The 25174-nt window shown below is 37.7% G+C and overlaps 5 protein-coding genes across 5 annotated transcripts; 3 read left to right on the top strand and 2 right to left on the bottom strand.

Annotated features, from left to right (window-relative positions):
• Positions 1-45: 45 nt before the first annotated feature.
• LOC117622205 (SNF1-related protein kinase regulatory subunit beta-2-like) lies at positions 46-3467 on the bottom strand. The gene is made up of 5 exons (XM_034352795.1): positions 3187-3467; positions 2808-2956; positions 2011-2171; positions 1748-1910; positions 46-538 (listed from the first exon to the last, which is right to left on the bottom strand). The coding sequence occupies exons 1-5, from the start codon at positions 3188-3190 to the stop codon at positions 209-211; spliced, it is 807 nt and encodes a 268-aa protein (XP_034208686.1). The 5' UTR covers positions 3191-3467; the 3' UTR covers positions 46-208.
• Positions 3468-10035: 6568 nt separating this feature from the next.
• Positions 10036-11035, top strand: LOC117623079. The gene has a single exon (XM_034353930.1). The coding sequence runs from the start codon at positions 10107-10109 to the stop codon at positions 10854-10856; it is 750 nt and encodes a 249-aa protein (XP_034209821.1). The 5' UTR covers positions 10036-10106; the 3' UTR covers positions 10857-11035.
• A 1902-nt stretch (positions 11036-12937) lies between these two features.
• Positions 12938-14079, top strand: LOC117622187 (nuclear transcription factor Y subunit B-3-like). The gene has a single exon (XM_034352775.1). The coding sequence runs from the start codon at positions 12988-12990 to the stop codon at positions 13651-13653; it is 666 nt and encodes a 221-aa protein (XP_034208666.1). The 5' UTR covers positions 12938-12987; the 3' UTR covers positions 13654-14079.
• A 6242-nt stretch (positions 14080-20321) lies between these two features.
• On the top strand, positions 20322-22033 carry LOC117622248 (fasciclin-like arabinogalactan protein 2). The gene is made up of 2 exons (XM_034352852.1): positions 20322-20840; positions 21350-22033. Exons 1-2 carry the CDS (start codon positions 20322-20324, stop codon positions 22013-22015), a joined length of 1185 nt encoding a protein of 394 aa, XP_034208743.1. The 3' UTR covers positions 22016-22033.
• Positions 22034-22529: 496 nt separating this feature from the next.
• On the bottom strand, positions 22530-24320 carry LOC117623543 (nitrile-specifier protein 5-like). The gene is made up of 2 exons (XM_034354562.1): positions 24204-24320; positions 22530-23714 (listed from the first exon to the last, which is right to left on the bottom strand). Exons 1-2 carry the CDS (start codon positions 24231-24233, stop codon positions 22755-22757), a joined length of 990 nt encoding a protein of 329 aa, XP_034210453.1. The 5' UTR covers positions 24234-24320; the 3' UTR covers positions 22530-22754.
• Positions 24321-25174: the final 854 nt, after the last annotated feature.

The following is a 25174-nucleotide window of genomic DNA, read 5'->3' as shown; positions in this document are numbered from 1 at the left end:
ATGAAATCAGAAGCTCAAAATAATTGATGAAAGGGCACATGATCATATCCAAATTGAAGTACTTGAAACATATTTGGCAAACAATCCAATTTTCACAGTTTTGCCTACATTAACCGCTTTCTCAACCTACTGAATCATTACAATCCTCTAATCAATATTACATCTATAAAATATTCTCTACTCCCATCCCATAATAAGATAAAAAGAACTAATGATTTGCTCTTCTCAATGGCTTGTATAATACTGCCGTAACAAGTTTTTGACGAAACCTATGTGTAGAGCTGAGTGCAAAAAACTTGCCACCAACATGGTTCTGGATGTGCAAATGGTTCAATTGTGAATGATGAGGCTTTGGCAATGGCTGGTCACCACCATTTGAGGGTGGCTTGTTTAAAAATGCTTCTTGGAGCTGTGGGGGTACTTCTGGCGGAGGTTTACTGAAATCATCTTCACTTAAGTGCCTGTTATCGTAGCTTGAAGGTGGGGATGGAGGAGATTCGAACTTTGCGAGACGCTCATGCAAATCTGAAACACATTCCTGCATAATGCATTTTGAGAGTGAAATCGGCTGAAGCAGCATTAAACTGACAACATGAATAATTTCTCCAAATATGATCATCTATGATTTTCAACTGTCAAGCCATAAGATGTCGGTTACCTCAAAATTAGTGTAACTCATGCAACTTGCAACATCTCTTTTATTTTGACTTGTTTGGAGAGTAAACTAATAGAGGATAGGTTTCATTCATGCCCTTTTCGCTTATGCTTAGTTTCCAAGTTTTCTTCTTTTAGCTCCTTAGCTCAGAAAAGAGCTGTAAAGAATATGTTACCATGTACAGGAAGTCTACTTGAGGTAAGAAATAATATAGACATAAATACAATCCGATTTACATCAGGAAAGCTAATTGCTAGGAGGATTTTGTGCGGTTGACTTCCGTGTGTGCTAGGAAAGGAAAGCTGTGTTAACAAGAGCTTTAAGAGGAAATAAATATGATGACTTCCTCAATTCCTATAATCCACTGGTGTATAATATAATGTGCAAAGACAGAAACAACTAACAAGAAAACTCCAATATGATGCAGAGCAATATTACACAGATTCCTCTGCTAAGTGCAGAAGGAAGGTTATCAGCAAGACGGATTCACAATGCACTGAAATGTCCTAAGCAATTGGATGGGCCAAATATGATTGGAAAGTTATGTACATATCATATTATTACGTGGAGACTTGGGGAGAATTTAAGGTCCCATTCATATTTTGGTCTTAAAGTTCCAATTAACAATCTCAAGCAAACTCTGGTTAATTTACGAGTTCAAACACAGACCGAGATTATCTGAGGTTAGGTCCTTACTCATAAGCTGATCCTGCAATGCAAGTAAAAAGAACCCAATACTGTGATGTGATACAGAACATTCAGTTTGCTTGCTAGTAAAGTTGATATTTTGCCCAATAAAATGTTGAAATCAAGTTTAGGTAACCTTGTCTTAGGCGTTTTGTGTAAGAGGGTGAGTGCAGGTGAGACAGATTGCTTCTATACTCCTAAGACTTTTCCTGATAATACTTGATATGTAAACTGATCTCCACTCAACTAAACTTGACCTTCATCCCAAAAGTACATCATATTTAACCTAAGTGCAAGATAAACCCTTACATATAACGAAAAAGAAAGGGAGCAAGAGGCCTAGTACAAGGAACAGAACAGTTTTTCATTTATAGACCAGCCATTAGAAGTCATTATATTTATTACCTGCAAGTCCAAAACATTATAGGCACTCCCTGAATTATCATAGACCCATGGCAAGTCTGCAGCACATCTAAAACACCCGTCAACAATGAAGCGGTACTGGTAGAGACCTGATGGAAGCAACTTTAAGATAACGAAATCTGTGCCAATACTCTGCATGAGTTCACTGATAGGAGGTGAAAGTTATTCATATCAAATCATGATTATGTCAAAAACAGAAAATGAAGTTGGAAATTTAATGATGAAACCGCTGTGTAACTTAGTACCTGGTCTCCCAATTGTCCCATGATCCTGTGATAGCAACTTGCCTACCACCATGGTTCCATGATATCTTCGCCCGTATCAATTTTTCGTTGTGTACATATTCATTATAAACTGAATGTTGTGATAATGCCTCAGCAGGTCTTGGTAAGGGGTCCCCAGGATTCTGAAAATGTAGATAAAAATTTAGAGATTTTGCAGAACATAAATCTAAGTAATAGCTCTAATATGCAAGGGAAACTTTCTTTTGCCTTTTATGCATCACATCAATCCTAGTGCAAAGATAAAAATCTGAAATCTGACAAATTCAATTAGAAAACCAGAGAGAAGAACCTTAGCAGAAGGATACATTTTTCTTGAAACCAATAGGTGTATAGCATTTGGACGTTTATCAAACAAGTATTGACTGGATTCATCTTCAAAGTTAAGGTAGAATGTCAACAGATATCACATGTAGTTTTTACTAGTTATCTTTTGACAATTAGGCTCACCCCATTGCTTGAATAATCAAAGAAATGATTGTCAAGAGACAAAACAGCACAAAGAAACTAACAATAACTCAACACAATCACATGATGCCACATTTCTTTCATAAACAGGTAAAATTGCACCGAACTAAAGCAAACAACTTTCAACCCTTTACAGTCTTCTTGTCAAATTACAATTATTAATCCAAATAAACAAGTAAGAGAGACGCCTTTTTGAGGAACTCTTCTTCAAACTTCTCTTCTGTCAACAAAGAAAAAGCATACACACATGATATTATTGAAAAAAAAATAGAAAAACGCAGAAAAGAACTCACTTGTGAAGTGAAGAAGAGAGATGGGTGGAAAGCTCTGGGGCTATGGGGAGGAGAGTGAGCCATGGGTTCTACATATCCATCATACTCTTGAAAGTTGTCAACTTCAGAAGGGCCTTCTCCATCTTTTCTACCACTGGCATTACCCATTACTGAAAACAAAGGAAACCCAGTTATAATCTGATTTATATTCTTATAATTGTAACAGAAAAAGAAAAAAAAAAAATCAAAGGGGAAAAACAGAGAAAGAAAGGAGAATAAATAAATAAATCTTCCTTGATGAAGAATTGAAAAGGCAAAAAAACAGACACAAGAACAAACCCAAAAACAGAAAAAGCAAAAGACCCAAGTGACTAACTTAGGTTTTTGATTGATGACATACCCATCTCTGTGAACAGATTGCAAACACACAAGAAACCCAACCAGGAATTGACTGAAGGAAAGGTAGCATTATTTTTGCACCTTCACTTATAGACTTTCTTTTTTGCCCTTTGAATTTTTCTTTTTCTGTGTAAATGGACAGCACAAGTAATTCTCTCTCTCTCGCTCTCTCTCTCAAATAACTGGCTCAGTGTTGAAAAGGCAACTGTGCATAAGGAACAGTGAATTTGATTCTCCAATGAGTTTGGAAGATCCTACGGTGGACTAATAATGGTGTCTGTTTCAAAGCAGAAGGTTGCCTTGTGTTGTGTTGTGGCTTGTGTCATTTTTACGCTCTGTTTCCTCAGTTGTTGCTACAACTTGATGCAGCAACCAATTCCAGCCTGCCACCTCACTGCAGTGAGTTAGCCAGTTGGTTTTGATTTTACAGTTTTAGGCCTCAAATTCACTAGCCTGAGCATGGCACTACTGGAATAAGACTCTTTTCTTGTATGGACCCCTAAAATCTTCATTCAAAGAGTGCCAAGAAAGCCACATCATAAAGCAAAAGCTGTTTGTTGAATTTTCCATATTTTAATTTCTTACTCCTTCTTGTGAATTGTATTTGTAATTGTATTTGCTTAAAGAGAATCGTACATAAATATATAAAGAATAAACTTCACAACTAGAAGTGCACGGTGACTTTTTTAAAAAATGATTTCACTCCATAAAGTGAAGTGCACAATGACTTTTTAAAAATATAATATCAAAATACGATGTATTTAAAATACGAAATATGTTTCATAGTTTTCAACATAAGTACAATATCAAAATAAAAATACAATAATTTGTACGTAATTTGTATATATTTTACTTCAACTAGACTGGCTAGAAACAAACCAAGTATGTTGTTATTTATTTATTAATATATGTTAATAACATATTGCATATTAGTGCTGCTAAAAGAACCCCAAAATTAACTGAATACACCCTATAATCTAAGTACACCCTAATATTTTAATTAAAATGTAAAATTAACTAAATACACCCTATTTAACTACCAAAAATACCCCTGATACACCCTAATACAATCTATCACACAACACCCTAATTCCAATCCTAAATCAGGTTTCTCTTTTTACATGAATTCGTTCCCTCTTTTTAGATTTTGGGTTTGCATCAAAATCTTTAATTTCATGAGCTACAATGCGAGTAGATTTGCTAACTCCTTCAATTCAAAGCTTCATCATCTTACTTCTCTTTTCAAAGGTGTTTTAGTGCACATGCACACAAGAAACAAACTGAGTTATAAGGAAATCAAAGTGTGCATAATTTTAATTTCCAATAAGACAATAAAATAAGATTTTATTTGTTTATTTTTCTCTATGCTGCTATTTGCCTTTCTAGGAGATCTGTGCGTTGAAGTTTCTCTTTCATAATTCTCCTATTTGTCAGCTGTGCATACTCTCCCATAACCCATTGCAGGTTTGCCTTCACTTTAACTCACGAGACAAACCATTAGGTTCAATATTCATGGCTTTGTTATCCTTTTTCAAATCAATGATTTTCATCAAGATTGGTGGGCAAAGAAGCGGGGTCAAACTCAAAGGATTCTTTCGGAACACCATCTCATTCATCATCAGTCATCTTGAACGACGGAATTCAATGAGAAAGTCTATATAGCTCATTGGGTGGTACTTGAAACAAGATCCTTGTACTAAAACAGACTGACAAATCCTTTTACTAGAACCATATTCAGCCCTAATCAAACTTCTCTAAGTTTGATTAGGGCTGAATATGGTGAGTATAGTGTACTTATTAAACTTGTATTTGTTTCACAATTCAATATATCATTTTTGGTAGTATGGTGCACTCAGTTAATTTTAGGGTTCGTTTAGCAGCACTCTAAAATATTCTGTTATAATTAAAATGCAAGAAAAGCATCCATTGAGAATTCATTCTTTCTCTTTTGCTCGATCAGTGTCATTTAAAATTGAGCTTTATTCTTGTGCAAGCGACATTGACAATGTCCTGCCTGTTGATGGAGAGATTTTAGCATCAAAACAAACCTAAACCTTTAATTAACAAAGTAAAGCCAAGTCTAAACCCTATTCTGCCTCTCAAGCAAAGCACAATAAAAAGTTGCCTTCGAGTTTCAAACCCCTTTGTCTTATGTAGTTGAGGCCATTTGGAACACCCCATTAACATTATTATTCAGTTAATTACTGATTAACTTTGTGTTTAGGCAAAAACATGCGTACTTTCCCATTGGCTCTATCAAACCACTTTTGGATGGTGACAATTCTCTTCTAGGCATTGTTTGAAGTATAGGGTTAAGTTAAACAAATCATAATCAAAATTTTGACTATATCAGTTGTCAACGTGCACATGGATAATTGATTAATTCATCATTAACGAACCAGTAACTCTTGAACGATGTTGTTTAGTAAACTCATTGCAATCATGAATTAATCTAACACCTTATACAAATCAACTTACTCATCATAACTTTGGTTTTTCAATATAGTGGTGAGAAATCAAATCATCACATGAAAGTCTTGAAAATTTGGCATGGTTAGGCTGCTTTTGGCTAGTTCACCCATCTATGTATATATACAACTAGTAGCTAGATCCTTCATGAAGTACTCCACCCTACATGGACAAAAAAAAAAAACAAAAAACAAAATAAAAGGCCCTCCCTAGCTATAAGGGTCCCAAAGTTTAGATCTCTCCATGTGAGACTTGCTTATATAATATACCAATGAAATCGAATATGCCAACTATATCATACCTAGGTGCAAGTTGAGCAGGTTTTGAGTACCCTCCAATGTAGATAATATAAGAAGCCAGAGACACATGAGATCATAGATTTTGGGAAGTGGGCATCTCTCTCTCTTTCTGTTCATCCACTCAATCATATAACAAGCTAAAGACAATGCTGCAGATGCTAACAAATCCTAGTCTTGCTAATTTCCTCTCTCTCTTTCTTTTGTGGATCATTTCATCTGGGCTCTCATATTAATGCATTAGTGCAAGAATCTAATGAGAGTGATTTTTCCCTCTCAGAGAATACTTGGCAAAGAAAGCAAATATAAAAGTTATGAGAGAGAGAGAGAGAGAGAGAGAGAGAGAGAGAGAGAGAGAGAATTGACAATATCTTTATTATAATGAAAATATAGAAAAAGTACAGAAATATATATAGGTTGGTAGTTAAATGTTGGCATCACATAGGTGGGAGATGTGACATGAGAAGAGAATCTGCTGCCTGGGTCAGTGTCTATATGGTCATTGGAGGACAGCAACCAGTACTACACAAAATGAAAATTATATGAAAAATATATGTAATGCAAGAATCATCGTTTTCAACTTTCATTGCCATGAAAAACGAAAATGATATTTCATTTATATATCTAAGGTTCAAATTGATTTACATGAACGTTAACTGGGCTGGACCCTTGAAAGTCGCTTTATAAGTCACTCATTTTGTTTGTATAAAAATAAAAACTTTATATAATTGAAAGCGAATAAAATGGTCCTAGGGAGTTATAGAGCAATTACAAGAAATCTTAAGGACCATTAAAGAGGTGGACAGTGATAGATCTAGGAAACCCTATAAAGATCATTGAGAAACCTAACGATTTTTTACATATAAGCACTCTTTGTCAAAAGTATCCCCAAGAGATTACTTTAGACTTACGTAACACAATATATCGAATAACACATTTCAATGTGAAAATAAAATGCAAAAATTTGTAGATAACTACACTATTTTTTTACACTTTCAAGCTAACGCGTTTTGGACTATGCGTCAATAATGTGTTAGAGTGTCTTGGACTTTGACTATTGAATATATTTTTGTTGTTAAAATAAATCGTAAGTTTTTTATTTTAGGACCTTTCCTATTGAGAGATGCGATAATATACTAAACTCACATACACTACATGAATACTAGGACTTGAAACCAAGACCTTTGATGTTTAGCCTCATGTTTTGTACCATGGAAGTACTTGTTTGTAACTGGCTTGCCTTATTTAGTTTGTATTTGCGCTAGAGCAAGTACTAATATGTTAATCATATAAAACTCAACGTATGCATACTGAAAATTTTGACTTTTAATCTGCAACCAAAAACTAGGCCACCACTGTAAATTAAATTAGTACCAACAGTTTATAGGTAACTCTAGATTCAAAGCACGATTTGTGTTATCCAAAAAATTGTACAATTACGATGAAACATTCATGGAGTCTTAGATATGGTCCCCTCCATTCTCACAGCTCAAACATTCCTTGAGTTACACAGATCTCCAACACCAATCTGGTCAAGACAAAAACTTCTCAGACCCCAAAACACATTTTCATTTTGAACCAAGTTATTAACAATATCAAGGTTGTTTCTCAATGTCTTGTAGTTAGGGAACTAGGGTTTCATGTCTGTGAGAGACTGCTTTATCGTAGAGCTACCACACGCAAATGGGCGACAAGTGGCATCATCTTCGTTGCCTTAGTTAATTTCTTTGACAGCTGCACAATGTTACTTTTACTTGTTTCCCATGAGGACGGTATTCATGTTGGTATTTTGACGTGCAAGGAAGATTGGGGAGAAGATTAATTATTCAAGTGGTCCACAATGGGAAAAATACCGAGAAGGAAAGTCTTTTGAGATGTATGGGCTGCTCATGGATTTAAAAAAACTAATGAAAGAATTGTCTTTGTAGTTATTGAAATATTGGAAGAGATGAGATTCAAACACAGAGCTTCGGGTGTAGAGGTAACTGCTCTATTACGTGCTGCTTGATCAGATAATTAACAATCTAATAATATAAAATGTTCCAATGAATTGAAGAATACGTTAAGTGTCATATTAAAAGTTTAACCAATTAGTTACGTGGCAATCATGTATATGCACATTAGACAAATCCCACTAAATCTGTTGACACCATAGTCAATTTGATTTTTGTCATACTAAGTGTAATAATGTTCATGTTAATTTCTCAAAGTGAAAGGCTTTCAATGATCCCAAAGGGAGCAAAAGCTTGAATATAAGTAAAAAGTCTTCAACCCCCTCGACATGATTTCATGGCATGGATGAAAGACTAGGCCATATATTCCACCGGATTATAGGGGAGTGGGGCAAGGCAAGCATATATATATATATATATATATATATATATATATATATGCATGGTTGGTAGAGGCACATAGATGGCCCATATGTTAAAGCATTACTTGAATAAATCATCATTAGTGCCACAACCCCAATAAACACAAAAGTATGAATCACGATTAACACTCATAAAGCTAATATCTATACACACGCATCATCACAAGAATGTCAACATATTATGATGTTCATCCATCAAAATCAAAGATAAATAACCTATATTCATGATTTACAAGTTGATACTTCTTTTTGAATTTTTGAAATTTTTTTTTTTTGCCCCACATTTTGTTGCCAAGAAACTAAGCACAGTATGGTGGGTTCCCAACTAGACGGCTATTGTCCCAAACTTTTACTAGTTTAAGCAAGAGTGGGGTTCATTTCAAAAGATATCACTGTGATTTTAGCATTTTTCTTCTTTTAATGTTCTCAACTAAGAACTGTAGACCACTTTTTTTCTTTTTCCTTTGGCTGAGTAAGTGATCCCATGTCTTGTTTGCTTCATCCCCTCACTGCTTATTTTAAAAGAACTTGGTTTTGAAATAATTGAGCATGGTTTTCTGTAGGGTGTATATGGTCTGTCTTACACAACCCAGGTGATCAATGCATGTTGCATATGCATAAGCTTGATGTTATTGCCACAAGAGGGAAAATTTGACTGAAGGGTCTCTTTAATTTGAATGCTAGCTACTCTTCCCATAATTTGCTGCAAAAGAAATGGTAGCTTTCAAAGATGATGCCCCAGAAGACTGTGAAAGCAATTTGGTTTCTGCTGAAAAGTTGGTCTTTTGAGTTGGTTTGAACAAGCTAGCTGATCATGAAGGAAAACAAATTTCTGTTAATGGGTGTGGCTGGTTTAGAGGAGAGATAATAAGCATTATGTTTGATGAAAGTCAGGTACAGTACTTCTAATATACATTAGTCTTGGAGTTGACGAAGATATATGAATGAATGGAGGAATAAATAATCTTAGTCCACTGTTTTTTATTTATCTTTCTTTTTGTTGGATTGAAGTTGGATGGAAAGTGCCATGTGGTGAGCTCAGATGGGTGCACATGGTTTCTCTCATTTCCCAAGCTTTCAGAGTGTAAACCAATACAGGGAAACCAAGGGGTTTTGGGTTTTTCAAGAGAATCAGTTGCAGAGTAAAACCTACCTGATTGGTGTTAATTGTTTTTTTTTTTTTTAAACCCAGTTTTTTAGGTGTAATGGGGGCTTGGGAACTGTGAGTTTGTGATCAGAGCAACCACCCCTTCAGTAAAACTCCATTCTTATAATAAATTAAGTAGTATTTCTTCTTCTCCTTACCTTGCTTGCTTCTTCTTTGCAAACTAATGTAGTTACCTACTGCAGCTGGTTCCTTGCTGTTCATGCCTTTTTCATACAACTATTAATATCAAGTGCAGTTTCTTGTTCAAATCCCACCTAAGCCTTTCCTTTTTTTGGTTTTGAAGTATATTCAAATATTTGAGCAAGGAAAGCACTGGAGATTTGTAGATTGTGAAGTGTGTTCTTGAGAGATTCTCTCTATCCTAGATCCTTCATTTTGTGCTATAGATTTGTGACTGCTATATTTTTTTGCTTATTCTAGAGTTGAAAAGGCCACTCTACCAGCTTTCTGCTATAAATTTTGTTCCATCATTTACCCTCAGTATTCTTCTGTACATCTCTACCAACTTATCTACTGTACATGCAATCCAAGTTCCAACTAAAGGGAAAGTTTTTCTCTCCACTTAGCTTAATTGGTTTTCTTTCAATAATTACTAGCTCAGGCTTCAGAAATTCATGGAGTTGAAAAACATACTTGAGGATCAAATGGCTACTGCTTTGTGGTTCTTCAGGTTCCCACCACCATGGATGGCAGTTGTTGCTCCATTTCTTATATTGATGGGATTAATGGGCTTTGGGTTCTTCTCCATCTTCCTAACATCAATGGTATTGATTCTGTCAACTGTTTTCTTCACATTTTGTAAGCAAAAACCTGTACTGGTTGAGAAGTTAGTTGAAGAAAAGGTTCTCATCAGGTGTGACCAATCATTCTCTCCTTGCTTGGAAGATGCATCAAGAACACAACATGATGAGGAAGAAACTGCTGCCTTACAAAAGAAGGAAGCTCAAGAAGAAGGTATGAACCCTGTTCATAATTACTTAGGAGCATCACCATGTTCACCAGATTTGATATCACAAAGAGAATGCCTTGATCTCTTGTCAACTAGTGATGAATCTGAAGTAGACTGGTCATTTGGAGACAACGCGGTTCAGAGTCCGGATTGCTCAGACGGTTCTATCTCCGATGAGGATAGCCTCATCGAAATAGCCCTGCCTGGCGGATACTATGTTGGTCATAAGGAACAAGAGTCAATCTATAATCTGCAGCAGAAAAGGCCAGGTTTGTCACACCAGTCCATTTTCCAACAGCATACTCTATTGGAGCTCTTAGCTGAGATCAATGAGATGAATGAGGAAGAAAACTTGATCGAAATCGACTTGTCCATGGGCTCTATCAAGTGTTCAAGGTTTGAGATTGAAGCTTGAGTTACCCTTTTTTCAGAGTTCACCATATTTAAGTTTTTGATCCTCCCTGGATTTTGATTGAAAGTTACATGCTTCTGTGCTTTTGCTACTTTGTGTTATATTGTTGTGCACTGTGAAGCTTCTGCTTTTTGACAAACTTTGGATACCCCATTAAAGCATTTGTACTATGCCACTTTACTTTCTCCTAATGCACATTAAATTTAAGTATTAAGAGTTCAAAGGTGAAAAAAAAAACATTTGATTTGATGGAATTCCCACTTGCTTTTCCTTTTCTGCAGAACCTCTTTTTGCTGTCTATATGGCCACAATGGTCACCATTTAGATCTCTTCTATCACTTTTCTGGATTCTGAAGGACAATTCAGGATTAAGATTCAACCTTTTGTTAAATCAATGAACTAGATGTTGACTATTTGCACATGCAATTAATGCATTAAGCATCAATTATTAACGGGATCAGATCTTCAGACTAATGTATACTCTCTTTTTTCTTAATGATTCTGAACAAATATTTGACAAAATCTCTTTTTTTTGACTGAGATCAGTACAAGTTCTGACTTTTGTTTTACCTTCTATGCCAATTGCTCAATGTCCATAAAAAGTAGGTCAATTCAGACTAAATTTACAGTTGATTGTGCTTTTAATCACTCCATGGCCACTTCAAATTCCATTGCAGGATCAAGCAGTAAAACTTGGAATCACTTCTCTCAATCATTTTTTTCTTTTATCTTAGTGAAGTTCAACCCTCCTTCAATATGGAAAATTTTCTTATGAAATTTGTAGAGAAAATATCTCTCTATTTTTTTATGAAAAAGTACAAATAGTAGAATTTCATTCCCAACGGCAAGGCAATCCCTCTTCTTTTTTCTTTTTCACTTCACATTTATCATCAAACAAATAGGGTAATTTCTATTTCTTCGATTAGTATCGATTCGCTTGATGGGAGAGAGACGCATGTAGAATAGTACAATTATTGTTAGCATCATATTCATGATTCAATATTCTGCATTTTGCAACTAGTTGTATGATAAGGTTCAGCCCATCAATCCAACTTATTTCAAGCTTAAACTAGTAGAAATTGCAAAGTTCTTATTAGTTATATTGAAGGTTCTGAATGTTCCCACAAGGACTTTTGGCACATAGTGAAGGGGCATATGGCTGCCCATATTGCACCTTATCCAAATTGTTACCTTCTCCATCTCCTGCTCAACTCAAGGCAGAAGGTTTTACACCTACTTTACCCACAAATATTTCTCAAATTTCTTGACCTTTTCTTTTCAATCTATTGTTTTTGCTTTTGTTTTTTTAATATTCAATAGCTACATTTCTTGAGATTTAAAAGAAAGTGAAGATTAATACTTCACTAGACCAAATTGGCATAGACTCCATTGTTTTATAGCTTTAAATTAGTGGTGTTTGTTATAGTTTTATACTTTAATATTAGAAATCAGATTTGGATCGAAGCTAGACATGAGTTGTGTTAGTTTAAGAACATAAAAAGTTTTCAATTCAATCGAAATAATATACTTGTGGAGAAAAATTTGTATTGTATGTCACGGAGAATTTAAGATAACACTATTTTGTTATTGTTAGTCAATCATATTCTATCTCAACGTAATAGAAATTTCACATGTTAGAACGTGATTTGATGGAAATAGCAAAATAGTGATATCTCTATCGTTCTTCTCATGTTGTTGAGATGAGGGTTATATTTCCGAGAGATTCTACAGTCTCAACTGCTTGCTATGTTAGCCGCGGCTTTCAGTAACGGCTACAAGGAAGACCACGTGTGGAAACCGGTGGAATCAACGGTACAGATTTGACTTTTATACTTTGTTCGACTCGGCTACAGCCTAGAGCTAATTCCCAGCAGCCGCCTGAAGATTCTCAAAACGGACAGCAGCATACGTGTTACTTCCACTGCCGTTAGATCCAACACCCCACACTCCAATCCAACAACCCAAAACCCCCCACCTAACTCACAACTTATCGAGAAACAGCCGGCCCAGAACGATCCACGTGTCACTCCCGATGCATTATTACCCCTCTAGATCCAACGGACCCCAACACCTCTGCCTCTCCTCCCTCATCGCTCTCCGACGCAGTCCATCCGAGGCGCCAGAGACCCCCGATATGGCCGATTCGGACAACGACTCGGGCGGGAACAACGACGGCAGCCACGCGCAGGGCGGGGAGCTGTCGGCGCGTGAACAGGACCGATTCCTGCCGATCGCTAACGTGAGCCGGATCATGAAGAAGGCGCTGCCGGCGAACGCGAAGATCTCGAAGGACGCGAAGGAGACGGTGCAGGAGTGCGTGTCGGAATTTATCAGCTTCGTCACCGGAGAGGCCTCCGACAAGTGCCAGAGGGAGAAGAGGAAGACGATCAACGGCGACGATTTGCTCTGGGCGATGACGACGCTAGGGTTCGAGGAGTACGTGGAGCCGCTCAAGGTTTATCTGCAGAAGTATCGGGAGCTTGAGGGCGAGAAGACCATCATGGGCGGCAGAGACAAGGATAGTGCAGGCGGAGGCGGTGGGGGGACTTCCGGTGGAGGTGGCGGTGGCGGTGGCGGTGTAACCTCAGGGTCAAGCGGCGGTGGTGGTGGGTATAATGGGGTTTATGGTGGAATGGTGATGATGGGTAATCATCATCATCATCATCATCAGGGACACGTGTACGATTCTGGTGGTGGGTATCAACAACATCATATGGGTATGGGAAGTGGAGGAGTTAGGGTTGGGAATAGTGGAGGTTCGGGTGGTGGTGGAAATGGTGGAGCTTCAGTTGTGAGGTGACTCAGGTCAAAGCAGGTGCTTTGCTCGGTGGATTTAATTAGGGATGATGATTATGATGATAAATGACTGTTAATCTTAATTTAGGTGGGTTAATTCAATTTTCTTGAGTTCTATATATCTGTGTGTGTCTGTCTGTAAGTGTAATTGTGGGAAAAGGAAAGGGGTATAGTGGGAAAGGATAAATGTATGATTCTCATGTAGATAGTTTTGACTAAACCCCAATTTAGTTGTTGGGCTCTGGTTGGTTCAAAATTTCCAATCTGTTGAAAAGAATCCATGAATCATTGGCTTATAATGAGCTGAGACTGACAGAGGAGGAAAAGGTCTTGTATTTGTGTTCTTTTGGGGAAACATGACCTTAACATCGGGTATTCTTTGTGTGCGGTCTGCGGTGTACCAAATAAAGAAATATCGAGGTCCAAATTAGACATGTCTTTGTACTTGTTTCCACGTGTGATTGTAGAAAAACTTGTATGAAAGGGGATACCCATTTCATGTAAGTATTGGTTTTGGTGGCTGTACCTGTATGTAAAGAGAAAAATCATTGAAGCCCAACTTTGATGGTCGAAGAGAAAGACAATAACCTGGTGGTGGTAATCTTTGATTAGTATGGTTTTGAGGGGTTATTGGGGAATTCAGGTCTCATGGATCAAGAGGTCATGTAGAGCCTATCAGAGAACACCACGTGGCCAATTAAGGTTGGGACATTCATATACTAACCTGACCGAGTTGGCCACCCCAAGTACTGCTAATGGGCCTTATAGTTGAGCTTATCAAGGGACGCAGCCCGGCCAAAGTTGGGGTGCACATGCACCGACCTGACCGGATTGGCAGCCCCGGATCCACTGTAATGTCATGTGACCAAAAAGACAGAAGTGCTCGTATTTCAACCAGACTAAATTCCTGTCAAACCAGGTCACTTCACACACTTAATACCACCATGGGAGCTGAAATGGAGCATTTATTGCGCTTCACATCCAAGCCAGGTGTCGTCTTGCTACTTGGTCCCTGATACTCAGCACAGTGACTGAGGCCCATAACCACTCTCTGATCCCAACATTGGGAACGATTGAAGATCTCCCCTTTTGATAGATTTAAGGAGATATGATCTCCACTTCTCCCTTTATAAATACCCTTCACCTGCATTGAGACAAAGGTAATAACTATTTTCACCTAGAAACTCTGTATCCATTTTCCCCATTTATATCCAACCATTAGCTTCGCCATCGGATGGGGTTTGACTAGTATCACACCAGCCTCCCCTCTTCTGACAATCTAGTTGCTTGAAGTGTGTAGGTTGTTCCAAGAGGTCGATTCAACCCAACAGTCCAGGGTACATTCTGGCCCAAGCCCGAGTCTAGACTTCAGTTCAACAGAACCAGTCTCCGTATCAACAAAACCCAAGGAAAAAAATAACCATCACTATAATTTGAACTTAATGGATCCTGAAAATTGTAATGGGCACAACATGCATCTCTACATTTGTTATTTGGGGCAAAAACAATTGTAAATGTGTATATAAAAGTTGTAGTCTCTTTTTTTATTTTTTTATTTTTATACATGTAAGAATTTAGAAGTTGTAGTTGTATCGACATGACAAAGCTAGAATTGTAAGATTGGAGGGGCTGAGATAGAAAACACAAGTATATCAAATACATATAAGTCTTCAAAACACATGTTAGAACTAAAATTTTCAAAATTAGTCATGTCTAGTTGTTTTTAAAGGGGCCATTAATTTAAATTACAAGTTGTTGAAGCAGAGAAAATTAAAAGAACAATATTACCAGAAAAAATTATATGTACAACTCTGAACGATTCTTGGGATGAGTCGCGTACTACGTCGCTCTCTTTAAGACATTTCGCAGCTCTGCCCAATTTGTGCACGCAGTTCAGAAAAGGCCACTACGTCCCCAAGATAAAACAGCCCTAGAATCTCCATTGTCTAGGTTCTTCCTTGCACAGAGAAAGGACCAAAATACAAACACCTTTCTATGTTGCTCAGAAACTTAGTTTAGGAAATAAGAGGAAGATAGAATTTCATGAGATGAAGAGGAAGAAGGCAGCAGCTGTTGTGTTGTGTTTCTCTTCTAGTTTTATTATATATACATACATAGTATACCACAAAAGAGACGTGGGTGGGCTTTAAAGGCAGCAAATACATCAAGTTGAGAAAATCAGCTCATATTAATTGAAAATAACATCTACTAATAAAGGTAATTTAAGGCAATTATTGAATTATATTTTTTTCAAAATAAACATACAAATTTCAACACAAGTTGTTTATTAGTAAATTGTATATATTACATTATATAATATAGGAGAGAGGTCAAAAAAAAAAAATTTGGGGGGAGGGGGGGTGGGGAGAGGGGGCTAGGAATTTAGGGCACTCGATTTATGTTTGTTCAGACATGCGGTTTTTATGCCGAAATTTTTCTAACTTTATATGGCCTTGTATTTGGATTAACTGTGTGTAACTAATATGCTTCTATATTTGTATTACGCCTTTATGAGTATTTCTATTTGCCTGTGTGGTCTTTGTGCCTAATTTATAAATACGATTATCCCTTTTCTCTCTATAAAAAAATTATAAAAAAAAAAAAAAACTGATTGTAAAAGTGTGTATATTATGTATAGTTACATACCTAGCAAAGTAAATTGTAAGAGCATCTCCAACAGACTCTCTATCCCCTCATCCCTATCTACTTTGGCTAAAAAGAAGAAAAATCCTCCTCCAGCAGACTCCCTATTTGGCTCTCTATTTTGGGGAACCAACTTTTGTCTCTCTACATCTAGTAAGGAGGAGAGAGAATTTGGCTAGAGGGGGAGAGAAAAAAGGGAGAGAAAGATAGAGACATTTGGGAGGTTGGTGGGATTGGGTTTCTAATATATTTTTTTAATATATTGGACTTGCAATAGAAAGAGGGAGAGATAGAAAGAGAAAATAATAATAAATATTTCAAATTAGCCAAAATAGAGAACATTGCTAGAGAAAACACCTTTTAAGTGGTTTGTTATAATAGTTTTCTTGCTATTTTAGCTAGAATTTGACTAAACTTTGAAGACTCTCTTGGATACCAATTGATGGGGATCGGGATCCGGACACAGGTCACCAACCACATCCACGAGCATCGAAATCTAGGGCTAGTGCAAACTCACATATATCGTAGCAAATTCATGCCACAAATAAACTATTTTATTAATCATCCACATATATCCCTACAACTATTACATTAGCCTTATTTATAGGCTTTACAAAACTTGGGCACCAAGGCTACTTGGTCCAAAAGTAAACTAATTAATTATAAAATCACACATAAATAATAAAAGATATTCTAAAACTACCTAAATAAGAAAATAACAATATATCATGAAATAAATAATTAAATGGTAAATATCTATCTTGATCCACCCCTATGCTCCTGCATCAGACTCCCATGGTTGGAAAGAATTCGTCCTCGAATTGAAGCCTTTGATTGAGGAAAATCCAAATAGAATCTTCAATTGCTTCATATTAATTCTGGATCTTTTAGCATCCAATTGAAACCTTCCTTTCCAAATAAAAATATATTTGGAATATTTAGTTATTTTTGGCTTCTTACTCCCTCTAGCAATGCAAATGTCTCTCTCTAGAATCTTCAACTGATTGACAAAATCAACCAAATTTTTGGCAACCATCCAAGTGAAAATATTAATGCTCATAAAATCAATAATATCTTCGAAAGTTTTCTCAATTCTCATCTCTTCACTGTTCTGGTCAATAAATTGCTTATCAAAATTGCTTTGAACACCCAGACATTTTTCATTGCAATTTTCACAGTTGCAAGGATCAAATATTGGAGGTAAATCCAAATTTAATAACTTTGATGAATAACAAGATGCACAAAAATTACGAAATTCATTTATACATTCAAAGACACAATGAGAATAACCGTGCCCCTCTTTACTTGACTCACACAACGGAGCGCAATAATGAAAAGGGCTATCTCCCTTGTACTCCCCATCGAGACTCCCATGGCTTAGAGTGTCGATGCAAGCTACTCTGTTCAGATAAGGGTTCACACATCCTTCCCCGTCAGAACTCTTACCTATCTAGGTTCGAGCTTCAATGCGAGCAATGCATTCCGTAAGTTACTGTAGCATCCTACTAATTTCCTCCATGTCATTGTCGTTGTAGTTGTTAACACGACCCTCTATCCAAAAACCTCCCCGATAAAGCAGATCTTGAGCCATAGCTTTGATACCAATTGATGGGGATCTGCTCCGCCGTAGCACGATATTGTCCGCTTTGGGCCCCTCTCTCTGCCCTCACGGTTTTGTTTCTGGGAACTCACGAGCAACTTCCCAATGGGTCACCCATCCTGGGATTGCTCTAGCCCCAACTCGCTTAACTTCGGAATTCCAATGACTCCGAAGCCAGTGAGCTCCCAAAAGGCCTAGTGCTAGATGGAGGCGGACATATACATATAAGGCACATCACCCCCTCTCTGTGGTCGATGTGGGATGTTACAATCTAACCCCCTTAGGAGGCCTGACGTCCTCGTCGGCACATTCGTACCACATGACAGAGTGACTCTGATACCAAATTGTCACATCCCGAGATCGACTCCGCCGTAAAACGATATTGTCCGCTTTGGACCCCCTCTTGAATATGCTCTTAACTAAAAGAGTAAAATGCAGATTTCCTTCACTAGAAGATACAGGGTTTCTCGTTCTTTTCTCTTCTGTCACTCTGCCCCTTTGGACCTAGAATAAAGATGGGAAATGCCTATGTTGCTTTTTCATTTGCTCTGGTTTTTCTTTGAACAAATTGGGCATACACCACTGAAGTCATGCATGGTCGTACACATATATATATATATATATATATATTAGAGGTGGAGCCCACCAATACAATGGGTTACACACTCTATTAGAGAGTTGGTATCTAAAGTTGGTCTCCCTAGCATTTTATGCCTACACCACTAAACAAGCAAAGCAAACCACCTACTTTTCCACTGAAATACAAGCATCTATTTTTTCACTCTCCAACCGAGATGTCAAATCTAAAATGTAAAATTTGATTTTAATAGTTTATGTAGCAATTTGATATTTTGAAAAAAATTTAACTCCACTTGAAATACCAAATATCATATTATTTTATTATAGTTTTAAAAGCAAATGGGATCCATATGATGCATTAAGTTTTAAAAGAGAGTAAATGATAGTGAGGTCCATAACTAAAAAAATATTTAACATCAATCTTTTTGATATGTTATTTTTGACATATTTCTTTCGGCCTTCAAATCCATGTAGGATTTGACTACTCGGTTGGAGCAACTTTAACCTTCAATTTTTTTCATTTCATGTCCATGTGGCAATTTAACATATGAGTTGGAGATGCTCTAATTTAGTGGCTCGATTTGGATTGTATTGGAATTACGTTCAAATCAATCCTTATGAGTCTCATTCTTCTAGACGGAAACTTATTCACAGTGTTACCTCTAAATGTGATTAATCAAAAAGCGCAATGATGTTTAAGTTTGCATTATGAAGAATCACACAAGAGATGGACCGTCGGAACATGGGAAATGGGAACAAAAGAATAATCAATTTTATCTTGTAAAGAGACGACATTGCGACCATCAAACAAAACAAACAAGAACAGCCTGGATCCAACAGAATATGAAAAGAAAATGCTACCCATCAAAATATTATTGAAATGTTTTTATTATTTGTATTTTTCTTTAGGGGATCAGCCATCGCTGTCCATGTAGCCTAAACTCAACTAGTTTCTCTCTTCAAACCAGTCTGGCTTTTCTGGAGCACACTGCTGCCGACACATGTAGTTTGCTTAATTAAACCCTTTCTCTTTGTTTTTTATGCTAATCAGGGGCCCTATGGCTTAATCAACTCATGCAGGGGCGTAGTTTTCTCTTTGGCCATATGCATGAGGACACTGATGTTGCCATTTCATCTACTTTATATTCAAATCATCTTACTTATGCTTCTATCTTTTTAATTTTGACATCCCGTTTGTTCAAACTTAGTGATCCATCGGAAGCAAAAGTCTTTATATATATATATATATATATATATAGAGGGATAATTCGAACACAATACTTCGAATATAGAGGTACTCTACTTTTAATCACTTTGAACGACTATCCAAAAGTCCGTAATTCAAATTCTATGCACTTAAACAAGCTTGATCTTTGAAAAGTAGTGTACCAACAACTAAAATCTTCTGGTCTTGAGAATAAGTGTGCATTGACAATTTGCATATCATTAATTGAACCGCATTTTTGCTCTGATTTTTTTCTTTTAATGAGGATTTGATAAATCATGTGGTCCCTTTCCCTTTCATGTTTCAACCATTATGGATCAATCACAACTTCAGATTTCAATTTGACCCAACAATAGAGAGTCTATAGGTAGAAAATTGTCTGATCAATTTGATCCCCAAATATATTCTCTCAAATTCACAAGCACAATTGACAATTGTCAATACATCATCACAAGAAGGACCCATCAAAATATTATATGCCCTCACCCCCTACCTAAACCAAGCTGGCATAACTCATAAGTCCTCAGTCTCATCACATATACGCACACAATCTCTTTCTTCTTCCCATTCCTCCCCCTTCCCAAAACCCACCTCCACTCCCCTTCCCCTCCTCCACATTTCCACAATGCCACACCCACCAGCCCTCACCTCCAGCCTAGCCCTCTCAGCCCTCTTCCTCTTCCTCCTCTCCTCCACATCCCAAGCACATAACATTACGCGCATACTCGCCAAACACCCAGAGCTCTCCTCCTTCAACCACTACCTCACCCTCACCCACCTCGCCACAGAGATCAACCGCCGCCAGACCATCACCGTCCTCGCCATCGACAATGCCGCCATGTCTTCCCTCCTCTCCAAAGGACTCTCTGTCTACACCATAAAGAATGTGCTTTCCCTCCATGTTCTTGTGGATTACTTCGGTGCCAAGAAACTTCACCAGATCACCCACGGCACCACCTTGGCTAGCAGCATGTTCCAGGCCACGGGGGCGGCGGCAGGGACTTCGGGGTACGTGAACATCACCAACCTCAAGGGCGGTAAAGTCGGCTTTGGAGCTCAAGACAATGATGGGAAGCTTAATTCCTTCTATGTGAAGTCTGTGCAGGAGATTCCATACAATATCTCCGTCTTGCAAATCAGTCAGGTAAATGGTTGGGATCATTTTGGGATAGGAATGAACCTTATAGATGATAAATTAATACTACTAGATCAAAATTAACACTACCTATTAACTTATATTATTAACACTACCTATTAACTTATATTATTAAACTGTGAATATGAATCACACATTTAAATTAAAATCCGTACGAAAAAAAAATTTACACCGACAATATACTACCATAACAAGATAGAATACATACATACACACGTGTAAAATGTGTTACAATGTGTAGTGGTAAACTCAGTATGTTATGAAGTTCTCAAATCAAATTCTTACTAGATACTTAAGCAAAGGACACGAATTCTCCCCCACAAGACCTCAAAAATTCCCAACATATGCTGGTACTTTGATTCTTGTTTGATTTTAAGAAATATCGAATTCCAACTTGCTTTGGTACACTTCATTTTGGCCACTAGACAAAGGTACAGTATATAGTAGACATGAAACGACTGCGTTTAACAATATCACATGAAACGACTGCGTTTCAGGTATTAACTTCGGCGGAAGCTGAGGCGCCAACCGCAGGGCCAAGCCAGCTGAACCTAACGGCGATCCTATCAAAGCAAGGCTGCAAAGCCTTCGCCGACTTGCTGATCTCATCGGGAGCAGACACGACCTTCGAGACCAACATTGACGGAGGCCTAACGGTGTTTTGCCCGACGGACGCCGTCATCAACGGCTTCCTTCCCAAGTACAAAAACCTAACGACATCCCAAAAGGTGTCGTTGCTGCTCTACCACGGCATCCCTGTGTACCAGTCCCTCCAGATGCTCAAGTCCAACAACGGCCTCGTCAACACCCTGGCCACCGACAAGGCCAACAAGTTCGATTTCACCGTCCAAAATGACGGCGAGATCGTCAGCTTGGAGACGGAGGTCGTGACGGCGAAGATAACGGGGACATTGATCGACGAGGAGCCTCTGGTGATTTACAAGGTGAACAAGGTCTTGCAGCCGACGGAGCTGTTCAAGGTGAAGACGGCGCCTGCGCCGAAGGAGGTGGCTGAGGGGCCGGATGATTCTGCTGACGCGCCGGGATCTGATGATTCGAACGATCAAACGGCTGATAGTGATAAGAATGGAGACGCGGGATTGGACGGTGGGAGATTGGGTATGGTTGTTTTGAGTTTGTGCGTTGGGGTTTTGCTTATGTGATTGGCTTGAGAGGTCTTGTTTGTGGGAAAACTGATTTTTTTTTTTTTCTTCTTCATTTGATTCGAAAAAATAATTTAATGTAAAAAAATGTATTGTGTATTACAATTAAATTGCATATTATACCATTTAAAATCTGACTTGAAGGGTAATTAAAGTGTATACATATTCAACGTTTGGAGAGTGGAACTAGACTATTTCAATTAGAGTTATGAGTGTTATTTGGTGTGTTGGGACATAACTTAATAAAATAAACAACAATCCAATATGTTATGTTTTAGAAGAATGAAGCTCATAAGAATTAGCTTGAACTCAATGACAGACTGTAATAATTTTGTTTATTCAACAACGATATTGAAATTTACAATTTCCTTAAACACAGATGTCGCTAGACCAAATAATTATTTTCAACTTTCACATTAAGATTGGTAGTATCAAGACAGATGAAGATCCTCCAATGTTTAACATGTTTCTTTTTTGTTTCCAAAACAAAACAGTAACAAGATTGATATCGGTGTGAGGCCAAATTCAAATCAGATTCATATGGGTTCTGAAGTCTACCAAATCAGAAGCAAAAAAGAAAGAAAATAGAAAAGGAAATACAACCCTATTCTGACATACACAAAGTCATGTCTAGATTTTATTACACACAAATATACATACCCATACCATAGTTCCATTTTCCAGTACATGACATTAAGCTAACATCACCACTCTCACTCTCATGCATCACCATATCTAATCATTTACCATTTGCTTCCAAATAAGGAGTGAAGAAGAAAATATCACCAAGGCGATCATTAGTTGGTGAGTTCCCGCCATACACCAAAAGGCCCACTTCTCCGTCCCAGTGCCCACGGGCAAATGCGCACCACCCGCGAGGGCCGGGATGATGGGCCGAGCCCAGCCCATCATCCCACCTCTTCCACACCAATGTCTCTGTGTCCAGTGCATAGACCTCAGCAGCAAATTTCCCAGCACCCATGTGGCCCAAGTCACTAGGGTCCACTTCCCCACCGTATATAACTATGTATTTTCCGATTGCTACCGTAGAGAATACACTCCGAGCCGTTGGTTTCTCGCCGCTTGTCTCAATTTGGGTCCACTCACCATGGGCTGGGTCGAAGGTGTGCACATCGTCAGCTTCCTCTCCAGCAAAGCCATACACAACCCATATTTTCCCTTCAACCACTAGCAGGCCAGGCCCGCCTCTCCCTTTCAAATTGTCACCCGGTTTTGGGTATTGGATCCATTTTTTATCAACCACGTCGTAGGCCCATAGATCATTAAGGCGGCCGGCCACACCGCAGCCGCCAAAAATATACACATGGCGGTCATCGGCTGTCACGGAGTGGTAGCTCCGATGAGGGGGCCCAATGTCCCCACTAGAAATTAGGGTCCAGTTGTTTGTAGATGTGTCAAAGGAATAGAGCTCATTGAGCTCGTTGTGGTCATAGTCCCTGCCACCAAAAACATAGATGATTTGTCCAACGGCTACCAATGTCACACCAACACGTGGCGGCGGGACATCACCGGTTCCCTCGATCACAGACCACGTCAGCTCCTTGAGGTCAAACACGTGGAGTTTGTTGTCGACGGGGACACGTGGCGTGAATTCGCCACCAAAAACATAGCCCTTCTGTCCTACTAGGGTAATGGCATGTGAGCTTCTTGCTCCAGGCCCAGTACCCTTTTGATCAAGCTGAAAAACAATAGTACAAGATTTGCATATGCAAATAAGATGAATAAAACTGTTTGTATCACATTTACAAATCTCTCTCTCTCTCTCTCTCTTAAAAATATGACCTAACAATATCTTCCTAAGTCACATGTTACAGCAAATTATATACCAATTGTCTTTAGATCTAAACCAAGTAGAGAATTTTCATCCAATCTGTTAAAACTGATGCACACACAGGAGATTTTTAAGTGTTTTCATTGATTTTAAAGAAGACCCAATCTTTAACCGAAGAGGCCAAACTTTTTTTTTTTTGTCCTCTGATTAAATAAATAAAATAAACCACATTTGCAGTACCCAAAAGAAGAAGATGCACCACACAAGTTGGATAACCATTTCTTGAAACAGTATAAATCAAGATTTTATCACAATTTGAGTTACTCTTAAAAAAAAAATTGCAAAATGATGATCTAAAACAGAGCTAGAAACTTGAATGGGAAGTAGGGAAGAGACCTTGATCCATTTGCCTTGCACCAGAGCCATGGATGGATGGAACAGTGGAATTGCTTGTGATTGGAACAGAGGAGTTGTTGACTCTCTTTCTTTCTCACTGTGGAAGGAAACACTGAGTTTGTTTTGTGGGGTTTCTCAAATGGCTTTCAAACCCTCTACATATAAAAAACATTTGCGTACTTCATCGTGACAAGTTTTTGTCGTTTTTAACGTCATCTTCTGCAACTCCTCTGCGCCGTGTCGTTTACTGCATTAATAAGGCCATTCATTTTGCTTTAAAACAAAACAAAAAAAATTTGCTTTAATTTGCTTGATTAATTTATAACCATCATTTGGATATTATCGTATATTTCACCCACAAATAAATCTGTGTATTTATGTGTTTATAAACTATTTATTCCGTTCACAAGTGAAATATTAGTAATTTGCATTAAATACATAGATTTATATGAGAGTAAAATACACGCAACATAAACTGAATTAAATAAACTTCGGAAACTCTATGAGTTTGTATGTGTTTTTTTCTTCTCATAATTTCAGACACTTTAGTTGAGTATGCTGGATGTTCTTAGTCCCTTTAGGATAATCGTGTCGTTTAGTGGCCAATTATATGTTTGATGTCGTTGGATTAGATTTGAGGAAATTATGACAGTAGAAAGGTTATAGAAAAATGATTTTTGAGAGTGATTTTCTCTAGATTATTTTAAATTTTCAACTGGCTCAGGTCACCAAAGAAGTTTTTCCCGATGTCTGCTATATTGCTATTAGGATGACTCTCTTTACAGTCTACATCATATGTACTCTATTTTCCTATTGATCTAATATAATTATATTTCTTTTTTTCTTTTTTCTTTTTTAAAAAAAAGGGAAGATAAAAAGAAAGATAACTAGTATTCCTCCAAACCCTCGATTGGAATTAAAGGCATGGGATGTGCCATTCCCATTATAAAATTAAAGGTGGTTTTGGATTA

The sequence above is a fragment of the Prunus dulcis genome, chromosome 3, assembly GCF_902201215.1.
Source record: "Prunus dulcis chromosome 3, ALMONDv2, whole genome shotgun sequence".
Taxonomy (NCBI): Eukaryota; Viridiplantae; Streptophyta; class Magnoliopsida; order Rosales; family Rosaceae; genus Prunus; species Prunus dulcis.
The sequence above is the reverse complement of the archived record's forward strand: the minus strand, read 5'-3'. Positions and strand labels throughout refer to the sequence as shown.

Coding starts and splice junctions, on each gene's coding strand:
- LOC117622205 (XM_034352795.1), bottom strand. Junction 2,172..2,807: donor CTCTCTTCTTCACTTCACAA/GTGAGTTCTTTT, acceptor CTACATTTTCAG/AATCCTGGGGACCCCTTACC. Junction 1,911..2,010: donor TGGGACAATTGGGAGACCAG/GTACTAAGTTAC, acceptor ACCTCCTATCAG/TGAACTCATGCAGAGTATTG.
- LOC117623079 (XM_034353930.1), top strand. CDS start 10,107: ATGGAGTTGAAAAACATACTTGAGGATCAAATGGCTACTGCTTTGTGG.
- LOC117622187 (XM_034352775.1), top strand. CDS start 12,988: ATGGCCGATTCGGACAACGACTCGGGCGGGAACAACGACGGCAGCCAC.
- LOC117622248 (XM_034352852.1), top strand. CDS start 20,322: ATGCCACACCCACCAGCCCTCACCTCCAGCCTAGCCCTCTCAGCCCTC. Junction 20,841..21,349: donor CCGTCTTGCAAATCAGTCAG/GTAAATGGTTGG, acceptor ACTGCGTTTCAG/GTATTAACTTCGGCGGAAGC.
- LOC117623543 (XM_034354562.1), bottom strand. CDS start 24,233: ATGGCTCTGGTGCAAGGCAAATGGATCAAG. Junction 23,715..24,203: donor TGCAAGGCAAATGGATCAAG/GTCTCTTCCCTA, acceptor ATTGTTTTTCAG/CTTGATCAAAAGGGTACTGG.